At 45.1% G+C, this 22,937-nt stretch overlaps 1 protein-coding gene across 6 annotated transcripts in view; it reads right to left on the reverse strand.

Annotated features, from left to right (window-relative positions):
• RALGAPA2 (Ral GTPase activating protein catalytic subunit alpha 2) overlaps positions 1 to 22,937 on the reverse strand; it is a 284,049-nt gene that overhangs the window by 178,476 nt on the left and 82,636 nt on the right. For 5 of the 6 annotated variants that reach the window (XM_082643726.1, XM_082643727.1, XM_082643725.1 and 2 more), the window contains 4 exons: positions 22,125 to 22,273; positions 17,881 to 17,992; positions 10,884 to 11,121; positions 7,759 to 7,923 (listed from right to left, as the gene is read on the reverse strand). In XM_082643726.1, coding sequence (XP_082499852.1) covers positions 7,759 to 7,923; positions 10,884 to 11,121; positions 17,881 to 17,992; positions 22,125 to 22,273 — 664 coding nt within the window. Of the gene's footprint in view, positions 1 to 4,161; positions 4,303 to 7,758; positions 7,924 to 10,883; positions 11,122 to 17,880; positions 17,993 to 22,124; positions 22,274 to 22,937 lie in introns of all 6 variants that reach the window. The other variant, XM_082643729.1, reaches the window with a different exon arrangement.

Raw genomic sequence — 22,937 nt, forward strand, 5'->3', positions numbered from 1 at the left:
AGGGAGCCCAAGAGCTTCCTACGTCTCTAAAAGATAACTGGCACCCGCTGGTCTTGACGGACGGTGGGAAGAGTGGGTTTTATTCCCTTGAACGTGATGCCAAGGACTGGTAGATGTTGGTTTCTGGCCTCTGAGCAGAAACAAGTAAGAGCGGGGCCAACACTGGCAGCATCCTTTTCAAGATGAAGAACGACGCCATCTGGTGGGATGCGACAGAGCCACGGGACCACGGCTTAGTGTCCCCGCTGGTCCTCAGACAACAGACGGACGAAGAGCCTGCCGTGGCCAGCTGGTCTGCCTTCCCAACAGGCTGGCCTGATGTGGCTTTAACGCTCTGTTTTTGTAAACCTGTTGGTAGGGCCTTCTCAGATGGAGGAAGTCCAAGCCTGAAGAAACCATGGGAAGAGGTGGGACGGGAACCGCCGAGAAGAATGGGAGGGAAGAGGAGAACCATGGGTCCGGGGATCTGTCAGGCTGTGTGGGGACGGTGCCCTGAGCTGTCCCTGTACTTGGCTGTTATGTTGACAGAGTGTGAAAAAAAGGATGTAAATTCTCCTTACCCCACAAGTGAAACCCAATTCCCTGATTTGTATATGTACACTTTTTGGCCTTTTCTCATACTTTGTACTAAGTATATACTCAAGATTTGTTCTGTATAGATGAACAAATGAATATCAGAAACATTTTCTTAATACCTTTTTCCTTTTTCTTTTTTAAACAGTTCTCGAGCTCCCTCTGCTGGCTTTTGATTTTTGTTAAGGCTGCGCCCCTTCTGCAGGGTCAGCTGTAGCAAATGCTTCCATAACAGATTAAAACCATTGAACACTGATACGCAAATATCAAGGTAGAGGATTATCTGATATGCAAAATATAAAAAGGACAGTCTAGGTTATATAAAAATTGCGTTAGAAATTCTGGGAGGTCTAATGCATTCTCTGTGTTGACTATCAGACAATTTGAATCACTTCAAAGAGCTGAATTCTATGTCAGATTCACCGAATCATTCACTTTCTCTCAAGCAGAGCTAACCCAATAACCCAAACTCTGAAAGCACCAACTTTCTAGCTTCTTGATAGTGTAAGTTACACAACACAAACACCATTACTAAATCATTGCTTTCTAAAGCGCATTCAAAGCACCAGAAAAATGATCGAATAAGGATTAACTTCATTTTTTCCCACACTGAAAGAAGAATCGGCATGATTAAATCAAGTGTGTAAACTCTTCAGAAACTTCTATTTATTCAGGAATCTGACTACTTTTCAAAAGACATTTCATTCACTCTTTAATCTAAGGCTTCCTTAATCCATCTTATTAAACATACTGAGACTCATTCTTCAATCATCAAAATTCTGCGTTCCATTTACCCCTCATATGAGGTTGCACAAGCAAAATGAATTGTGCCATTTCCTAACTTTTAAAGCACTGTGCACAAACCAAGTTGACCCTATGGAAAGCACAAGAGACATAAATCAACTCAACATCTTGACGTGTCCCAAGAGGACCACAGGTGAATCAGCCCAAACCCTGCCCACAAGCACATCCTGATAACTGGGCGCTACCTGGAAGCCGGAGAACCAGATGCAGACGCCCCAAAGTGAGACTTTCAGTCAGGTCCCGTTAAGCCTCTTTTGGAACGAGGGAAGATCACTGATCCTCTAATTACTACTATTACAATATTCCCCAAAGAAAAATAAAATCTACCGTCTGCATGGCCTGTAAGTGTGACAGACTGATAGATGTCCCAACATAAAAGCAGTTAAAATTGCAGAACAGCTAGAAAGAATTGTTTCCACAAAGGAGAAAAAAAGGAAATCGCTGAAACTGCCAGTTCCACCCCCACGTGTTCATTTATGCAGTTATTCATACTAATTAACGGAATATAGGTGGTTGTGACTGTCCCAAAGTTCTGCTGCCACCAAATAGAGAGCCCCAAAGGGATCAGAATAAGACATCATAGTGGGTGAAGGTAAGTACCTCCCTATAGTTTCGGTTATTAAAACAATTTTGGTGGGTTGAATAATCATATAGACAAGCAACAAAACCAAGAAATGTTCACTTAAATGAAAACAAAATTAGCTATCATCTTATAGTAAAGAACGTGTGGCCAGAAGGTCAACATTGAAATTGCCTGTGTATTATGCACATGCGGATGTACGCCTACTACATCTGTATTTAGCAAAAGGTTAGCAAGATATGCTAACACCAGAATTCAAACTGGAGCACACATTTAATTCTCTCGTGTGCCAGTCAGTGGCAGATGTACAATCTCAGACTGGGGACTGACGTGCATCACTCTGGGCCCAGACTCTTGATAGGACAGTTACACGGGACCATGGCTCACTTTTCTGATAAAGAAGAAATGGCTTCAGATGAGGGAGGAGCTTGCGACTGTGGTTTTCAGATGAAACAGATCAGCAGATCGTCCTCAAAGTCACCATAGTGCTAGGTCCCTGCACCCTTTGTTCTGTAAAAGCAGTAGCGAGGATGGCAGAGGCAGAGAAGCACAGACCAAGCACGGCCTGCTTCACTCCACCGTAAGTCAGGGTCTCTCAAACCTCAGCATCACTGATGTTTTGGGTCAGATGGTTCTCTGTGGCGGCTGTCTTCTCCATTGTAGGGCGGTTAGCAGCATCCATCCACTGGATGCTGGTGGCATGACCCCACCTGTGACAACCACAGATGTCTCCCGACATTGCCAAGTGTTCCCCGGGGGGGCAAATCATCCCCAGTTGAGAACCCCTGCTCTAAATCATATTCTGCTTCTGTTGGAACTGTGTATGTAAATATAGGAATCAAGAATCTGAGTCAACTAAAATATAATAATGAATGAGAAAAAAGCTTCCAAGATGAAATTACTAACAGGAAGAGATTTCTTGTGAGAACACATTCTGGACAAAGTAGTTAAAAAAACTTAAACAAAATGGAAAAAAATGGGTTGTGAAAAAAGAAAACTTTTCACCATGCAAAAAGTTCCTTATGGGTGTATATCAGCCAAGTAGAAAGCCAAAGTATTTTAAATACTTTATTAATCATCTCCAGGCAGGAGTATTTTTTGGAAAACCAAATTATGAAGCAGTTAAGGCTCATCAGTAATTTAACTGACTGGTGGCCATCTTCTCCTGTACCATTCTCACTATTTTCCAACTTCCGTATTGACTAGGGAAAAAGAGCTTTCTAAGAAACACAGTCCTTAGTCTTCCCTCATATTCTAGAAATTAAATAATATGATATTTTAGATTCTCATCAGGGGAATGAAGCTAATTTTGCTTTGCTAAACCACAGTATGACATGATTTAGTGCCACTCAAAGCCACAAGTAAGCTATCTCCAGTATTAAATAAATACTAGTCTATAATACCTTCTTTTGGAAAATAAAACGAACATGGAAATATTTCCCGCTTTAGCAAGAAGATTCAGCTCATCTTAGGATCATTGAAACATAAGTAGACATAGACCTAGTTATTCACCGTAGAGCAAAGTACATCCTTTTGTTGAGGTGTTCACGCCAGGACTTTCTTCTGGTGCTGTAAGATCTTAATAAACCGGAAAGTGCACTGTATATACGCAACAGGTAGCTAAACTCAAGTTTAACTGGCTGAAGGCCAGGAATAACATTTCTTTGTTTTGAAAATGAGCAATTTTTATCCTTTTTTTTTTACGCTAAGCTCAATCATCAGTATGAATCTGTATAAACTGATCATTCCTTTAAACAGGAATTATTACATGATTTACTAACTCCAAGGAAGTCTAGCCTGCAGAATTTTTCCAGTTTATTCATTTTGGGGGGGGGGAGGCCCAGCAAACATGCTAACATTGGCACACTCAAAACTGTTGCAGAATTTTATGAAGACCTCCTTCCTCTCTGTAGGCTCCCTGTTGACGGCACACGAGGCAGGCATCGCTGTTTTCCCCTCGTAAAAACTATCGTGCTCAGCTGGGAATGCAAAGACCAGTGGTGTTACAGAAATTCTGCCTATCTAATTGCTACTAAGCGTCTTAACTGCACACAAACAATTGATATTCGTTGAAAATAAAGGCAAAGTGCAATGGCCAGGTAGGCATGCATGACGTGGGGAAATTAACAAAGGAAGCCAGGCGCAGAGGCAAGCGGGAGCAGCCCAGGGACATGGGGGGGCCACATGAGACAGCATTACAGTACCTGACAGCCTGTGAGAGCAAGAGGTGTAAGATAGACCAGGGAAGAGAGCGCTCACGGTGTGGAGGAGAAGCGGGACGCTTTTAGTGGCGGGCAAAGCCTCAGAGAGGTGGGCACAGCTGCTGATAGACTGGCTTCGCTTAGCTTCCAGGAGAGAGATAAAGCAACAATCATGTCAGAAGAACCGCGGGATCTTTCACTTCCTTTTCATTATTATTAATTTTTCTGGTCTCTCTTTAAATACTCAAAGGAGGTCATTTCAAACTTTAAAGGAAGTTAGCACAAAGCACAGTATTTAATGATAGTCTCTAAATACAGCCAACTTTCAGTCATTCTGATGGCACGGGAGCACAGGCCTTGCACAAATAATCGATCTCATTTTATAATGCTTTGTATGTTGAGCCTTTCCTTTTTTTCTGCTGTGTATCAGATTCACATTTAGCTTGCTTGTTTACTTGGGCAGACATTACAACCAGTTTTCTCTTCCTAATGGGTCCAAACAAAAAGGCCATGGTGAGGGAGGGAAAATCTAACCTAAGATTAAAATGGTTTCATAAATAATCAATAATTCAAAAATTGGTTTACTGAGAGACGACTGTATTCAAAAGCAAATCATTTAGTAAACTGAATAGCCTAAAAGCTTCAGAACACATAAAAGTCAAGTTGAACATTCAAGGATCTGATATTTGGGAAAAAGGTAAAAAATCTCCATGAAACCCATCCTTTTAAATCACATTTCATGCTTATTAAATCCACAATTTCTTAGTACAAAATTTATGGTGTTCTTAAGTTTCTATGTACTGCTAGTCAAAACCATTTGAGAAAATGGATGGACACAGGAAGAGGATAGGCCTCATACATACGAAACCACCATCAGTAAAACCAGTTTTATCCTTAAAACAAAAATATGGAGGTTTACGTGCTGTATTATTTCCACGTGATTTTATTTAACATTAACGGAATACAACTACAAACGGTAGTGACACATTTGCAAAAAGCAAAACAACCTTTTTACTTTCCTGTCTTCCCCACTCTCTGACTATCAGAATTCCCAGCTCTATAGAACTGTCTGCAGAACTGATTACAGCGTAATCACAAACGTATAAGATACTATTTAGGTGAAAACGACTTCCGTGTAAACATCAAACTGATTGACTTCAAATTTCCTAAAAGATTTGTCTAATGCTCAATGTCGGGGACATTTCATTTGAGTGTTGCTTTAAAACGTTTTCCTCTTATAATTCAAATAATTGTGCATTTTTCCAAAATTGATCACTAGATATTTTAGAGATAATAAAATATAGATTATTTTGTGTGAAAATTAATTGACTTGCTTTAACCATTCACTTGAGACATGTAAAGTTTTAGCATCATTCATACTCAGGAATGGAGGCTGACTCTGTCATTCTTAAGACTCCCCCTGAGTACATTCTCTGTTAAATTACTTGTCACTCCCCTACTCCACAATTGCTGATTTTATATTTCCCTCTTGCCACCATCGCTGACATTTTCTCAGTCTAAGTGTAGTCTGTGGGGCAAATTATAATAGAATAATCTTAAAATATTCTCTTACTGGGATTAGGAAAAAAAGTCACTTTCAAATGGGTCTTCCATAATAAACATCTTCATGATAACAGTGCACAAACTAATGTCATGAGCTGCTTCCTCTTCCCTCATTAAAAGGTGGCCTCAACACAACCAAAATCTACCATGAAAATGTTCTGGGCCTTCTTCAAAGACTAAAAATATGTAAAAATAATAGAAGTGAGTAAAAGCTCATGTAGTCTATGTAGATTACATTTATAAAACAGCATGATATAATAAAATATTCAAAAACCACTGTTTTCACAGGCAACAAGAGTCATAATATTTTATAATATTAAAAAATATAAAATAGGAAATACATATATACGTATCCATACATGTATGTGTGTAGAATACATGAAGATAATAGATATGTCCTACTCAATAGCTCTCATCTTCATTATCTTTTAAAGGTTATGCTTCCAAGTGTTTTTAATTGAATGAATCCTACAAAGGCCAGGTTTATGGTGTTGAAGTGACATACTCTACAAGGACCTTTACATGACTTTGTATTGGGTTGGCCAAAAACTTCGTTTGGGTTTTTCTGTAAGATGTTACTTTTTGGCTAACCCAATAAAAGCTCTTAGCTTTGCATGACTTTTCAGGCCCCTGAGAACACTGATAAACAGAACCGCACGGGCATAAAGGCACAGAAGATTTTCTAAAACCTATTGGCGCCTCTACCGTATTGCTGGTCTAGAATACCTCTTGAAAAACAGAGATGCAATCTCTCCTATGGCTGTGTTTTGGGCAAGTAGTGGCATATGGAACATGCAATATACAATCACTTGCTGCTCGTTAAAATGTGAGAATAAAGTTTTAAAAAGTGCTTTGAATGAGCACTTTTATCACCTCTGTAATTCAGGGGTTGTGAGGGCCAGCAGGAAGTCTGGGCGGCTCAGGCATGATGCCACCTTTGTCACAAACTTCTCTTCTGATCCCTTTTAAGGATCCAGTGATGGAAGAAAGGTATTTTAGGAGCTGGGATGAGAAAGGAAATGCGTGAATAAGCCTCCCCCAAAGCTGCCTGCTACCAGAAACTAGGTCTCTCCTCAGGGAGAGGAGGAAGCAAGAAGGAGGGTATAAATAAGGTGACAATGACAAACAAATACTATGGTAAAAACAAGGAGGAGTTAGGGTTAAGGCGTAATATATTTTCATTAAAACTCCAACAGGATTCTAAGCCGTCTGTAGTAAGCCTTTACTAATAAGCATTGGAAAAAATGTTGAGTGTCCATGAATCTTTGATTTATGACCAGAGGAAACTGGGACCTTCTCTCTGCGGTCAACATGCTGAATATCAATTACAATTGCATGGTATTATTGATGTGAAAAACTACAGGAATCTGAGAAAAACTCACAGGAATCTGTTTTAAACGTAAGTTACGGCCTCAAAGTCACTGGGAAGGTTCGGGGCTTTACTTGTTCTTATTAAAAACTATATACAAGCTTAATTAAAGAGTTCTCTCTTTTTAAGAGTCAACTGTAGCAACAGTTTGATTAACTGGAGGTTCCCGGTCAAGTTCTTGTTAATTCTAACAGCCTGTAAGGTCAACATCTACAGGCATGTAAAGCTCCATTTTCCAAAGAAGCAAAAAATGTCAATGTCTCCTTCCAGTCCTGAAAACTAAGCCCTTATTCTCCTTTTCTTTGCTGGAATAAGTTTCCACCCTCTCTTCAGATCAGCATTGTTCAACAATAACAACAATGCAACTGGTTGTGTGATTACTAAGAATGTATTTTCTTCAAGGGTCAAACAAAACATCTATTTTCTCTCTTTTGCACAAATATCTCACTCGATATTAACATCTCAAGTTCTTTTTCACAATGAAGGATTTAGAAATAAATGTCACAAACTGATTCAGAAAGTAGTTAGACAGAAAGTTGAAAAGATACAGAGACATCTCAGTTAATAAAAGGCCTGGTGTTTTAAGTTCTGCGTGGAATTTTAAAACTTTAAAAACATTTGATTCCTATAAACCCATTCCTTTGAGAAATACTAGAAGGTGTGCTTACCGGTTGCTTTCTGGCGGACGATGTTTCTCGCTTTCTCAACTCCTGGTGCCCCGGATGTGGTGGCACTCCTGAATCTCATGGGCTCGGCCACATCGGGGTGGCTCCGCCAGCTCAGAGAAAACGATCTCCCCACGGTGGTTCCTTTCTGAGAATCTGGAACACAGCCTACGAGACAAGAAAAATAATCCAGAGACTGAATTCATTATTATTCCTTTCATAGCCTGTGCTGCTCAGCAAACGTCATACACAGAATGATGTATAAGTCAGCAGATTCTCTTGCTGCAGATTAGGTACCAGTTCCTTATACTACTATTTAGGGAGTTATTCATATATCAGGAATCTGAAAATTCCTGTTGCCAAAGTATTTTTCAAGCATCTTCAATGGTCTCATGAAAATTCGCATATCTTCACAGTACTCATTCCAATATACAAAAAAACATGAATAAATCTTCCTCAACATAAGCAAATGAAGTTACACCACTGCTCCCAGGATACTCCAAAAACTGCTTCTATAAACCAGTAAATTAGAGATCCTGATTTTAGAACAGTATTCCATCCTGTAGATGCCAACCTCTCCATGAATCCCCGAAAGAAATTTATGCCCATAAACTCTAATTATACTCAAATAAGCAAAGTTAATGAAATTCTACAAACAATACAAAATCCTATTTTAAGCGAAGCTCCAAATAGTAAAATATTGCAGATCTGTGAATCACCTTTTTTCTCCTCTCGTACTGCTCTGGACAAGTATTTTAAGTAAGTGGTCAAGGATCAAAAGAAATACAGAAGAAAAGAGAACGAGGCACTTAGAGGTTTCTGCACGTGTACGATGTGGCTGGTGGTTGCCACCTGTGGCTCGTTGTCACACCCAGATTCTTCTGAGAGTGTACTTTGTTTCCACAAATCTAGTGCTTGTACAGCAAGTATTTCTATAATGGATATTTAAATGTGTTTTTAGAATAAGGCAATATAATAAATAAATCAGAAATATTTGCCATGGTCATTAATAGTTAAATTTGTTCTGTATCTTTCCTGAAAATAGCATTTTTTGAAGTTGTTTACCTTCCTAAGACAAGCCTATCTCTCCCTATGAATCTGTGTTCACATAGTGGGAGGGAAGAGAATATTTTGGGGGCTGAAGGGGAGGGTGGATTATAAGAATTCCAGGAGGCAGGGAACATGGTTAGTTTGAGAAAGTCCTTACTTTCTGTCTCAGCCACTCCCCTCCATCCTGAAAGGCGCCCCAGTCAGGTAGACTCTTCTGGACTGAGAGCCACAGTCCAGGGAGCCAAGTTCCTGGCTGGAAGCACCTAGACCCTCCCAGACTCTGGGTTTACACAGAGGCCCTCAGAGCTGCTACGGAGGACACTACAGAGGCCCAGGGCTCCCTGCCCTGATTTCAATCCCAAATCTGCATCTAATATATTTTTTTAGGAAGGGTCTCCTTACAACTTCAACTGGGGAGAAAAAAGGATCTTCTGCTAAAGTATGTGAGAACATTGCATTAGACAGTCTAAATCTAAACTGGGATTAGACAATTCCACTGGAACGCCCCATGCGTCAACTAGTTAGTTTTGGTTTCTCACTGACTTGCTTTTACTAATTGGTGCCCTGGCAAGCCACTCACAGACTGCAATGAAGACATTCTAGGAATCAGTCACATTAACTACATGGCTCTGCAGTTAACTAATCACTAAAATTGGTTCACACTTCCCCGTTATCCACATCCTCTGTCACCCTCTCCCACATTAACTCTGGGCTTCAGCACATGACTTCTGGTTGCAAAACTGAGCAAGCAGAGATCTGAAATGTACCTGAAAATCTGAGTGTGTCCTCCTCTGCTCCTGGAACCCTAAGCCATTAGGTGAACAGCCTGAGCTAGCCTGCTGGGTGATGCAAGATGTACGGCCCCATCACCCCTACTGCGCAGCCGACAGCCGGCTAACCCCTAGCAGTGGAGCTGCCGCTCACTGAGCATGTCACAGCCCGGCTGACTGCGAACGCAGCTGTGAGGCCAGCACAACTGCCAACCCATAAAATCATGATCTGAATAAATGGTGTTATCTGAAGCCGCTATATTTTGGGGTGCTTTGTCACACAGCGAAGCTAACTGACACCATCTACACTAAGACCACTGTCGAGGTTGTAGTCGACCACAGCTTTTTGCAAGTCTCTGGAGGAAAAATTCCTCGCAGGTCCCAGGACCAGGACAAGCCAAGCAAGTAGCTTGTTTACACCTTTTGCACTCTGTGATCCTCCCGTGTTACTCTGTGATGATCAGAGTTGAATCTGCGGTGGCCCCCTTCCCGCCTCCCCCGGAGCACCGAGGCTCTTCACCGTGCATCCTGGCATTTTATCCATGCACGGAGCTCCACCCCTGTTCATTCCGCCCAAGTGTCCTTATGTATTTTATCCATTGTATTATGTGTATTTGTATGAGTGGCCTCAAAATCTTTACACAATAAGCTGGAGTACAGGGAATTAATCCAAGGACTGCGTCACAGCCTTAAAAACAGTAATGAAGACGGGCTGCAGAGTGTCATCCCCAACAGAGACCAGCACTGAGGTTTCCCGCCTTGATCTGACTCCAGGTCTCACAACAATTTTCACCCAGAAACACAAAAAAGCCAAAATGACTCCACGTGAAGCATTCAGAACTTCTCCACCTTCCCAAGGTGGGGCAGCAGAATAGGTGATAATAGTGGGGCGCCTTGAGTGGGACTTGCCTGGCTTTGATTTCCGGCTTTACCGCTTCTTAGCTGTGTGACCCCGAGTGAGCCAACCCCTGTGGACTCTGTCCTTGAGTTTCTTGGTCTGTGATGTGGGGAGAGTGGCATGGACCTCACAGGCTCCCGTGAGGGTGAAGGCAGAGAAGGTGCACCCGGCCCCCGCCGCTATCACTACTGTGCCCAATCCTCCTTCTTCCTTCTTCCCAGCCTGTCCCGTCATCCTCACTAAGGGGACACAGTGCTAGGAGACGCGATCGAACACCACCGTTAAAAGATACTGTCCGTACAGCTGGTTCAGCTGACTATGAAATTCCATGCGTCGACTGCCTGCTGTTTAATACACACTCCTCCCCAGACTCAGATACGCCCGGTGCCACCCAGCCAGGCAGGTAATACCTTTGCCTCGCTGCTTCTTCTCCTTCTGTTCACTTAATTTGTCCAGAGGTAGGTTTGTCATCTCAACTCCGTACACAGTCCTGGCAAGCACCACCGTCAAGGAGTCCATGATGCCGGCCCACTCGTGGATGAGTTCCTCCCAGTCCGTGAGGGAGGACAGCACCCCGAGGAAGTCGTCCCAGAGCTCCCGAGAGATGTACACGCAGAGGTTTGCGCGGATCCAGGCCACTATGAGCGTCTGAAAACAACCAATCAACAGGAGAATTCAATCATCTCCATTTGGAAGAAGTGTACTTTCGACAAAACATTGAAAATCACTATTAGTAAAATGAATTTTAACATAAAAAGTGCTTGGGGATACTGTGTTTAATTTCTCAAAATGCATCTGATCCACTGCAATCAAGATTTGAGCTACTGTGAAATTAGTTATCATTTTGAACAGACACTGATCAAAATGATCCTAGTGTCTGTGGCTGGTCCTGGCGGGACCTGGGGAGCCTATTCGCTCCCTCACTCCCTGCAGGGGCCACTCCGAGGCTTGTCTTCTGCAGGTAAACCTCCACCTCCACCAGCTCCTGCCTGACTGGCAGCAGATGAGCTCAAAGCAGACTTCAGAGCACAGGCCCCAGGAAAACAATGCCCTGGACCTCTGCCCACCAGGCCTGCATCTGCCTGGCTCCTCCCCGACTGCAGGCCATGCAGGGAGGGGGCCCTGCTCTCCTGTGTGTCCCCCGACCCTGACCCCTGCTCCCGGCCTCCTCCTCAGACTCTGCATTTCTGTTAACCCCACCTCACCTTGACCCCCTGCCCATCCTATTTCCCCAGCTCCTACCTATCAGCATGCAAACATGGTCCAATTCTTCCTTATCTCAAAAAAAACCCACAGAAGTTCCCTTGAGCCCTGATGTCCCTTTCGAGCTGCAGCCCCCTCTTCCCCTTTCAAAGCCAAATTTCTTGAAAGAATGGCCCACACTCGCTCCATCGTCCACACTCACTCCATCCTCTGCCACCCCACCTTCTGCTTAGTTTTGGTCCCCGTTCTCATGGCTCCAGTGACCATCTGCTCACTGTCCACGTTCAACCCAGACCTCTCGAAATGCTGGTTTCCTGACCCTTCTCTCTGCTCACTCGTAGCCCACGTGCCACGTCCTGCAGGCACCTGCCATGCACCGTAGTTGTGAAAAGAACTGTTTCCTCCACTGAGAGCCCTCCAGGCCCTCCAGGCCCTCCAGGCCCTCCACCTGGCCTCTCCTGCTCCCGGCCTCTGCACATACCCTTCCCTCCCTCTCTTTCCTCATTTTGCTTCTTTAACCTCTGCCCACTCTTCAGGTCACAACTTGGACGTCACTTCCTCCTGGGTGTCCCTGATGTCACCCATCCCCAACCTCCAGGAAGCAGCCTGCATTTCCCGCATCGGAGTTCGTTTCCCTAAGAGTCCCTCAGTCCCCCTGGTCTCACGGTGCACAGTATTACAGCTGCTCGCAGGGGCAACCCTACGAGACAATTATGCATGTATTCTGGGTATTTCCTTACCTCCAAGGTGCCCAGCTCCTTACCTCTGCCAAAATATTCCGCATCCTTTAAAATTCAACTCAAAATGTGTCTCCCGGGACTTCCCTGGTGGTCCAGTGGTAAAGAATCCGCCTTCCAACGCAGGGGACGAGGGTTCAATCCGTGGTTGGGGAACTAAGCCCGCGCTCCACAACTACTGAGCTCATGCGCCTCAACTAGAGAGCCCGCGTGCTGCAAACTACAGAGCCCACGCACCCTGGAGCCTGCACGCCACACTAGAGAAGAGAAAACCCGCACACCACTAGAAAGAAGACTGCACACCACAACAAAAGATCCCGCATGCCTCAACGAAGATCCCGCGTGCCTCAACTAAGACCCGACACAGCCTAAAACTAAAATAAATAAAAAAATAAATCTTAAAAAAAAAAACCAAATAACAACAAAAAAACAAAATGTATCTCCCTTGAAAGAAGTGCCAAGTCCATCTCAGATGAGCCCCAGATGCTTTCCTAATCTTAGTATAGAGAATCTTTATAGCCAAAGTCTGGGTAACCTCCCTGATCTTTTGTCAGAGCTAAATGCCAGGTAAGGTGCCAACTCGCCAATGTCTCTGCCCAACCCAGATGCAAATAGGCTCCCACTGCTGTCAGGAGTTGTACTGTGCATGGGATGGGGGTGAATTTGCTTTTTAATTTAGATGAGATTAGGCAGGTTCAGGGTGGTATGGTCGTAGACTGCTTTTTAATTAAAAGAGAAATTTTTCTAACATAGACCTAGGAAAACTTTGAGAAAAAGAAAGGAGTCTGTACCTAGACAAGCCATCTCTGACCACCTGAAAAATCATATATAAAGTGACCCTCATGACAATGTACCTGTTCTCTGTTTCAATTCATGTTAACTACACTTTTTTTTTTTTTTTTTTTTTTTTTGCGGTACGCGGGCCTCTCACTGTTGTGGCCTCTCCCGTTGCGGAGCACAGGCTCTGGACACGCAGGCTCAGCGGCCATGGCTCACGGGCCCAGCCGCTCCGCGGCATGTGGGATCTTCCCGGACCGGGGCACGAACCCGTGTCCCCTGCATCGGCAGGCGGACTCTCAACCACTGCGCCACCAGGGAAGCCCGTATGTTAACTACACTTTTTAAAGGGGTAAAAATGTTAAAGTTGAGCTAAAATAGTTGAGTATATTGAAAACAAGGTTCTAAACACTCATATTTAAAATCTGGTTCTAAGATGAATTAATTTTTTAAAAATTAAGGACAATGCAAAAGGAAAAATTAAAATGTTACCATTTATTGTTATTAGTACTTTATTATACATTTTTATTCTGACTAAAATGCCAGCTTCTGTTTATTCAGTTTTCACACTCCTGTTTTCAAAATGAGTTTCAGGTCATTACCATAAAGTGCATATAAACAATAAAATTAATAAATGGTAGATCAAAAATATAATCTTCCAGGGGCTTCCCTGGTGGCACACTGGTTAAGAATCCGCCTGCCAATGCAGGGGACGCGGGTTCAAGCCCTGGTCCGGGAAGATCCCACGTGCCGTGGAGCAATTAAGCCTGTGCGCCACAACTACTGAGCCTGTGCTCTAGAGCCCGTGAGCCACAACTACTGAGCCCACGCGCCACAACTACTGAGCCCACGCGCCACAACTACTGAAGCCCACGCACCTAGAGCCTGTTCTCCGCACAAGAGAAGCCACCGCAATGAGAAGCCCGCGCACGACAACGAAGAGTAGCCCCCACTTGACGCAGCTAGAGAAAGCCCGCACACAGCAATGAAGACCCAACACAGCCAGAAATAAAATAAAATAAATTTAAAAATATACGTATCACCTTCCAGAGTAGGAGAATGCAGAGACTGGCCGAGTCGCCAGGACTCAGCCTCACATGTGGTCACGGAGCTGGCTTCAGGTTTAAAAGCAGAGGAGTGTGTATAAGATGCCCACTGGGTCCTGCACTGGCCTCGCTTTATTGACTAATTATTAAACAAGGACTGAACTGTGACTTCCTGCATCTTATAGGCTTCACCTCCGCAAATCTCACAAACACGTGCATCATCACACATCACACCTCATTCTCGTTCACAGCTGAGGACAGTCAGCAGACGTAAGCCCAGGGCCCCCACCGCACAGGTTTCCCTTTTCTAACAGGAAGAGGGAAAGAGAGGGCCGCAGACTCGGTTGTCACTAACCTGGTTTGTGACCTGGACAATTTACGTGGCTTTTCTGGAGTCCTATTTCTCTCTAAAGATAAAAAGCTGAATAAGAGCATCCCTAATTTCATCCTTCAGCACTAAAAGGCATGTTTTATCAAGTATGTCTTGGCACACAAGACGTATAGAAGACACCTTCATTGGGAAATCACTTCTTTTCTTACAAAGTTTCCTAACCAACCACTTTCTATGTCTCTCTACCCACCTCACTTAGGGGATGACATAATTTTAAGGTACTGGCTCAGGCTGTAAACAGGACCGCAGTCCAGGTTTCCTTATATACTTCCGAGCTTCAAGCGGGAGGTACAGTTAGCACTGATGGAAGCAATCGGCATTACTTGGTAAGTATTTAAAACTAAGTAAAACTCAACTATCATTTCAAGAAAACTTGCCAACCCAACTTATCTGCTGACAGAGAAAAAAACTAAACGCTAAAGGAAAAACCAGAAAACGATAAAAGGATAATGGCAACTTAAAGTTCCCCGTCCCCGTCAACAGTCTCTTTATTCAAAAATTTAAAAATCAGGTATCTGGCAATTGTAGACCGGCTGCATGACCACACAAATAACGATCAGACAGCACTTTTTTTTTTTTTTTTTGCGGTACGCAGGCCTCTCACTGTTGTGGCCTCTCCCGTTGTGGAGCATAGGCTCTGGACGCGCAGGCTCAGAGGCCATGGCTCACGGGCCCAGCCGCTCCGCGGCATGTGGGATCTTCCCGGACCGGGGCACGAACCCGTGTCCCCTGCATCGGCAGGTAGACTCTCAACCACTGCGCCACCAGGGAAGCCCCAGACAGCACATTTTAATTGTAGGATGGGACTAAGATGGAGCCGCTTGGCTGCCTGGCAGATCTGCCCTGACCTTTCACATTTCCCTCCTCCTGGGGTCTCACAAAAGGACTTGGGAGGTCAACAGATGACCATAAATCCCAGGTTCATCCTCTCTGATTCTTCCAACAACCCTGGAAGGTAGGAAGGAGCCCTTTCCTGATTGTGGCAGATTAGGGACAAGATTCAGAAAGATGAAGTGATTTACTCAAGGCCACACAAGCCAGGAAGTACCAGAGCTGGGGTCAGAACCCAGAATCTGTCTAAGTCTAAAAAGTACACCTTCTCTCTGCTACTTTATGGTTAGCTCTTAATGAATGTAAGCATTCCTCTGGATGCACTGAACCACTGCCAAAATAATAACAACGACGACATCAAAATCATTAATAATCATGGACTCAAAACTAATCTTCGAGTAAGATCTGACAAGACTTCTCCATTAATGAGGAGGATTCTGCCCCCCTCCCCAAACCCAAACCAAACAAACAGAAACCACACTCCACGGTACACTCTTGCTTAGTTTAGTGACAAGTTCTCACTCTAATTCCAAGACCCACGATAGATGTGGGACTAGACAACTGGTGAGAAGCGGGGCCCAGGCACCCACCGGCCTAAGCCCGGCCCCCGTCCATGTCACATGGCAGCTCCAGTCCCATCAAGAAGGGGAGGTCAGGAAGGTCAAACAGTGAGATGCTCCAGAGTCAGAGCAAGGTGAGCGGAGGGTCTGTCTGTCCAGGCAGACCGCAAGGCAGGTGGTCAGTGCCACCCTACAGGCAAGAGCACAGCAAAGCTGGACACACAGAAGGGCGTGCAGACCACTTCACCCATCCAGTGAAGGCAAGGTAATCAGACTAAAGGTGCTTATACCATGAGGAGCTAACTGAGTTCATGCCAATTATTTCTGCAGCCTTTCATACGTTTCTCATCAGGTCAAGATCATTCAGTCATAGTAAAGTGTTCAAAATTAATATGAATAGCTGGGTTCTCTTGTGTTACAAAGGGAATATTTGGCTTTATTTAGAGTACAAATTTCTCTTTTTTGGCACTTTCACCTACAGAACCTACCTGTATTCTGGATATGCTCTTAACACATCACCTCCAAAACCACCTTCCAGTCCCCGAGGAGGGCAGCCACCTCTCTCCCTGCAGTGTCACTCCCAGCTCATGGTCCACCCTCGTTCTCCTGTTGGATTACTCAAAGTCAGGCCCATCCACTGGACCACGGCCTTTATTGGATAGAACGTCACATTCTTTCACACTGCTCTCTTCCAGAAATATTTCATAACTACTATGCATTCCATAAATGTTAGTGATTCTAGGAAAGAGCAATGCGGCAACAGGCTGCTGCCCTCAGGACCCTTTCGACTTCTTCCCAGGCCGCCAGTTCCTCCTCTGCCTTCTCCTCTCTGCCCCTCAGGGTGACGTCAGAGACCCCTGCGCTGGACCCTTCTCGCCATGAGATGCAGGAACCGCAGCCATCTCCTTGACTCTCCGCTCCCATTGGGGGCCAACCCGGCTCGTCACCTGGTCCAGGACTTCACCTCCGAGGTTCTCTCTGCCCCAGACGATGCTACTCTCCCTCCCTGGATCATCCTCACTGGTGAGCGAGCATACTTTACCGCCACCTTCCTGAAACCCTGCTCCCCACACCCCCGCTGGCTCCAGCTCACCTCCTCCTCCCCCCTCCCTTCCACACCATTCCCTCTGCAAAGCCGTGACTCTAGCTGGGACCTCCACTGCCCAGCTCTCACTTTCTCCTCTATCCACTCCAGGTGGGCCTCATTCCCCTAGAACATTCTCAGCCACCAGCATCTTGGCAAAGCCAACGGTCGACTGGCTGTCTCCTCTTACTCAGCACTGCTCTCAGGGCATCCAGGACACATGCACCCCTAGTTACCCTCCCAGCTCACTGGCCACCATTCCTCAGCATCTCTGGCTGGCCCTCTCCATGTGACCATCGGCAGATGGCCCTCTTCTCTCTGACACACTCTCCCTCCCCAGGTGGTCCCACCCAGCCCTGTGGCTTTAATCACAATCGCTCAGCACATCAATGGCCCTCACACGTTTATCTCTAGCCCGAACCTCTCCCATCCTATTCCTATTCCCATGCTCTGTCCATCCTTCACCTCTTCAAATCTATCTGGCCCAACACCAAGGGCATCAGCTCTTGTCATCTTCCTAATTTCTAGCAACCTTAAGCAAATCAAAAGAGGAAGTAGATGGCAGAAAGGTGGGAAGGACTAAAAGAAGACCAGCACTAATTGTAAAGACAAGATTACAACCTTCAAGACAAAGCTAAGAAGGAAATTTTCTAATTAAATTTCTAGAAATTTAAAGTCAGTCTAATTTTACTCTTGAAATTCTCAGTGATTAAAACGAATTTGCTGTAAAATCTAATTCATTTCTTGCATTTGCAGTGTTTTAATAAAAAAGACTTACCCTAAACAGTAACCCTGCCAAGTTCTGGGCAAACAAGTCCTTTATTTGTTTATCCTTTGGCTTCTGCATGACAGCTTCTGTTATCCTGAGTAGTATTTGCAACATCTGTTCCCTGGGCCACCCAAAACAAAAGCTCATATTATTAATCACATCTCCAAAGCACTTACATTTATAGGTACAAGAAATTCTCTTAAGGATTCAGCAAAATTGATAATCACATATCATTCAGAAGTATCTGAATGCCCATTACATAATGAATACCATACTTATCAAAATAAGCTAGCTTATGTTACCACAGTTCTAAAAATACGCCTCCTGTGCCCACATCAGTAGACAGGACAACCCAGGTTTCATCCCAGCTTGACCCCTGCCTTGTAAGAATGGAGGCAACGCGTTTTCTCCACCTGTGCCAGGACCTACGGCACATGGGGAGAGCTGTGCCTACTGAACTTACGCAGCACTCTCAGACTTTCACATCCATTATTTTACTTAAACTGAGTGGCCTCCCTATCTCTCTGTGTGACAGTAAACAACATGGACTTTCTGGTCCTCGTCCTGGGGAGGTCTGCCGTCAGCAGTGGCGGGTGGCCGCGCTCCACAGCACTCCCACAGGTAGGAGGGCTGGGAAAGGTCACCACTGGATGCTTAGGGCACGGAGCTTTGTGCCTGGAAGATCCTGACTCTGCAAACAGGGCGCCCCTCCGAACCGCGGTCACAACGTCTCCATCACAGCACTCCTCGGACCGTGTTTTTTTTTTTTTTTTTTTTGGCTGTGTTGGGTCTTCGTTGCAACGAGCAGGGGCTACTCTTCGTTGCGGTGCACGGGCTTCTCATTGCGGTGGCTTCTCTTGTTGCAGAGCACGGATCTAGGCGCAGGGGCTTCAGTAGCTATGGCAAGTGGGCTCAGTAGTTGTGGCACACGGGCTTAGTTGCTCCGCGGCATTTGGGATCTTCCCGGACCAGGGCTCGAACCCATGTCCCCAGCATTGGCAGGTGGATTCTTAACCACTGCGCCACCAGGGAAGTCCCGGAGATGGCGTTTGATGTAAAAAGTCTTTAAAGAGTATAAAACACTAGAGACACAAAATGGCACCGCTAATTGTGCTGATGATGGTAAGTTCCCTAGCACAGGCAAAGGGCATTCTTCTCTCAGAGCTCAGTTACATCCTTCATATCTCCCCCCAGATGCCATGGAAATGGAGAACACGTTATCTTCGGTTAATGGAGGGAAATCACCCCGTTCCCTTTAACTACTTCTTCGAGGTCTTGAGCACGAACCGTTCGTTCATCTCTGTAACTTCCTCCTTGGCCTGGCTCTTCAGTGGTAAAACCAAGAAGTGGACAAAGTAATCTGGTCCAGGTTGGATAATGAGATCTCAAATCATGGTTCCTTTATAGTTTTCTCACATTTCTGAGAACAATGTTTTCTCTTAACACGATGCTGGATCTCATTAAACTTCTCCAGGGTCTCCTGCCCTCCTGGTGGCTGACCCTGTCTGACCTCCGTCCTGGTTTCTGCGGGTGCCCGTTCCCACTGTGCTCTGCTCTGCCTGCCCGCCCGGCCCCCTACCCACGGACCCTGCAGGCTCAGGACTAGAGCTGTGCGGCCAGAGGATTGGGGCACGCACGCCTGGAGCAGCCGGCGACTTTGAGGAGGATGAGGGGAGAAATGGCTCAGGGCTGGGACAGCCTGTGCTCGCCCCGGTCAGCGTCCCCCGGGCCCTGTCACAGGGGGAGGGGAGGGCTGCACCCAGGGTCGCCTCTGCTGCGCACCTTGTGTGATGCTCAAGACAAGGAAAAACAGCCCCTTCCACACCCATCATGCGAACATGAGAACAAGAAACGTAGTAACTTTCAAATAAAACCTCAGTCATGGGAACTGTTATAAAAAATGCAGACCTGACGGAGGCAAAGACCGACACAGACACAGGGCAGGTTTAACTTCTGAACCTAAGAAAGCTTGGGAACCACAACATTCCCACACGGAGTCTTCTGGAAGAGAATGCAGGGGGGAAAACTACCTCCAGTTTGGAAAAATCTTTGCTAACAGCTCTGACCTCCGCTTGTTCCTTTGTGTTTTGTGAAACATTAACTCTGGTCACTCCTCTCAAAGGGGACCTGCCTGAAGAGCAAGCCCAGGACGGCCCACGTGTGCTGCCCGAGTGGCGGAGGAGCGGCTCTTGCTGCCTCTTTGTTGTCTACTTTGCCCCCATCTCCTTGCACACCTACTCACTAACACCGGCTAGCCCCTCTTTGGGGGCCACTACTCGGCACCTGCCGGGCTACAGCCTGGTCTCAGCCACCGTCAACCACCGCCACAGAGTCTGCGCTCCAGGCACTGTCTCTCTCCGCGCGGCAGCCAGAGATCTTTTGGAAACATAAATCGGGTCGTGTCACACTCTTGCGCACAAGCAGAGGTAGCGGGGACCTTCCTGCAGCCCGCAGGGCCCTGTGCCCCCTGGCCTGGGGTGCCCCCCATTGCACTGGCCGCCATCTCGTCCTGCCCGGAGCCCACCAGCTGTGACCTGCAGTTCCTCCTCATGGGGATGCTCTTCCCTCTGGGCTCCGCTCAGAGAGGTCTTCCCACCCTGCGCACTCCCACCCCAACCAGCTCCACGGTTCTTAGCGCTGAACCCCACCTGACCCCACTTCTGTGTTCATCACGTCTCTCAGGCCTATGAGGACGGATGCCTTGGGAGGGCAGGGACCCTGTCTGTCTAGTTTACCCTCTATCCTCACAGTAGAAGCTCCCTAGTTATTTACCAGATGAAAGAAGGGAGGGAGGGAATTCACTGATCATCTGGTACTTCAATACACAGGAAAATCTGCTAGGGAAATAGATCACATCCCTGGTCCATGCTCTACTGACTTTATTTTTTTTTTTTTTGGTGAGTATTTTCATCTATTCCTATATTTTGATTTTTTATAGTTTTACCTGGAAATCTCTGAATTATTAAAGAAACAGAGAAGCATTGTTTAATTTTATTTCCTAGAATTTTCACCCCAAAAAGGATTATCAAAAATATCAAAATATTACTGATACACTGGTATATAGAATTCATATAGAGTTTTCAAAGGAAAAAAAAAGCGTCAAAAACACTTGATACAACTGGTATGAGGAGCAGATATTTCAGTTGAAAGCTTCCAGCATTTCTCATGGCTTTCAACATTACTGACACAGCTTTTAACTTTGTTTAAATTGCCTTGTTCATCCCTGTGATGCTTTAGCAACAGCTTCTCGGCAAGTTAAAAGTCTGGGAAAGATGACACCGGAAGGTACAGCTTCAAATGATCATGTTGACATTTGTGGTTCCTGTATTTGTGCACCTTCTGCCCGCCGGCTTCCTCTGGGCCCGCTCCCCCTCATCTGAGAAAGAAAAGGGCTGGACGCAAGGCCCTGGAGGCCCTGCGGGCTCAGTCCCACCTCACCCCCACGGCTCCCTGAGCGCCGGCTCCAGCCTCCAGAGCACAGGCCTGGGAACGGGGACCCCGAGCATTTCCGGGGGGCAGGTGCCACAAGCCCGGGTCTGAAGGTGCTGACCACTGCCAAGCAGGTAGGGAGGGTGCTGCCTGGGCGGGAGGAACCTGCAAGGACCAGACTGGAGAAGCAGAAGGGAGAGGCTGCCCCCCACCCCCCAAACCTTAGGAGCTGGAGGGATGTGCAGACACTCATCACGGGAAACTCTAATGCACTGCTTACCTCTGGGACATTATAAACACAAAGACACCAAACAAAAATGAACGACCAGGAGGAAAACACTTCACATAAGTGTACTTTAATGACGCCACTATATTTTTCACTGCACTCTGACAATTTATCACTTAAAATAATTGTTTTTTCTAAAATGAATTTAAAACTTCAAGTTTAAAACAATCAAATCAGTTAAAAGTATTCTGGAGCAATTAACCAACCCTCCTGGGATTATGAAGAATGATATTATGAAATGTCAGCTACTGCTTTTCCAAAAACTGTCTGAGGACAGTTTAAAATGGAAAAATCTACTATTAAGTAATATGACTACTTACTCTTAATTTGAGAACTTTTTTAAAAACCAATAATGAAAATAAATGAACTATCAAAGTACTGGATACTTACCTTCATAATTCTGTTACAAAAGACTGATTATCATCTCATCGTTCACTTTGTAGAGCTATTTAATAAACGGAGGCTTTAGCATTTTAATTATTACGTTGAAAACAGAAACATCTGTTTTAGAATGTTAATTAATTGAAAAGATACTCACCATGTCTTTTTATTCATTGTAAGCTCCATTATCATGCGCCTAAAAGTAATCAGAACAGCTTTACACACATCAACTTGCTCCTTCAAGAGCATGGGAACTTCCACACACGGTTCCAACAAAAAGACGTTTGCAGCATTTGTCAAAAATACCTTAGAATCAACAAATTTTACATGAGAAGATATAATTAAACAGATAAACCTGAACAAATTTTGTTTAAAGGGAATGATATTAATTTCACCTTTGAGCTATTTCAATAAGACAAGTGGTACAAACACATACTCAAATTTATTCTAGTTCACCCCTTAGAATTACTTAAATACTGATCCTTGAAAGACCTTTTCTAGAAAAATAATTGCTATTACATATTAATATTGCAGATTTGGAAATTTATGAATCAGAAAGGCTTCTGCAGATTTCTTTTTGACACCCCCTCAAAAATTTTTTATAAAGATAAGACAGGATCCTTGCCTGTGGGTGAGGAACCTTTGGGGGCCGGCAGAGAGGGCAGGGGCCCTGGGTCAGACAGCGGCTGGAAAGAATGACCTGGCTCTTGTTGAGTCTCCAGCTTTGCCGACATGAAGGCCTTGCTGACAGGAGGCAGCCAGTACCACCCAAAGGGCAGCCAGCAAAGGGGCAAAGGCATGTGGCCAACACTGCACACCTTCCAGGAGCATGGGTTTTCAATATGAGAAATACAATATGCAGCAGAATACAAAACCTAAGGAATTCTTAGGATAAAAACTGAGATTTCCAACAAAATTTAGAAAGTATACCAACTGCTCTACACTCTGCCTTTAGGATACAAGTCCCCTG

This window comes from Mesoplodon mirus (assembly GCF_964341445.2).
Source record: "Mesoplodon mirus genome assembly, chromosome: 15".
In the NCBI taxonomy this organism is placed as follows: Eukaryota; Metazoa; Chordata; class Mammalia; order Artiodactyla; family Ziphiidae; genus Mesoplodon; species Mesoplodon mirus.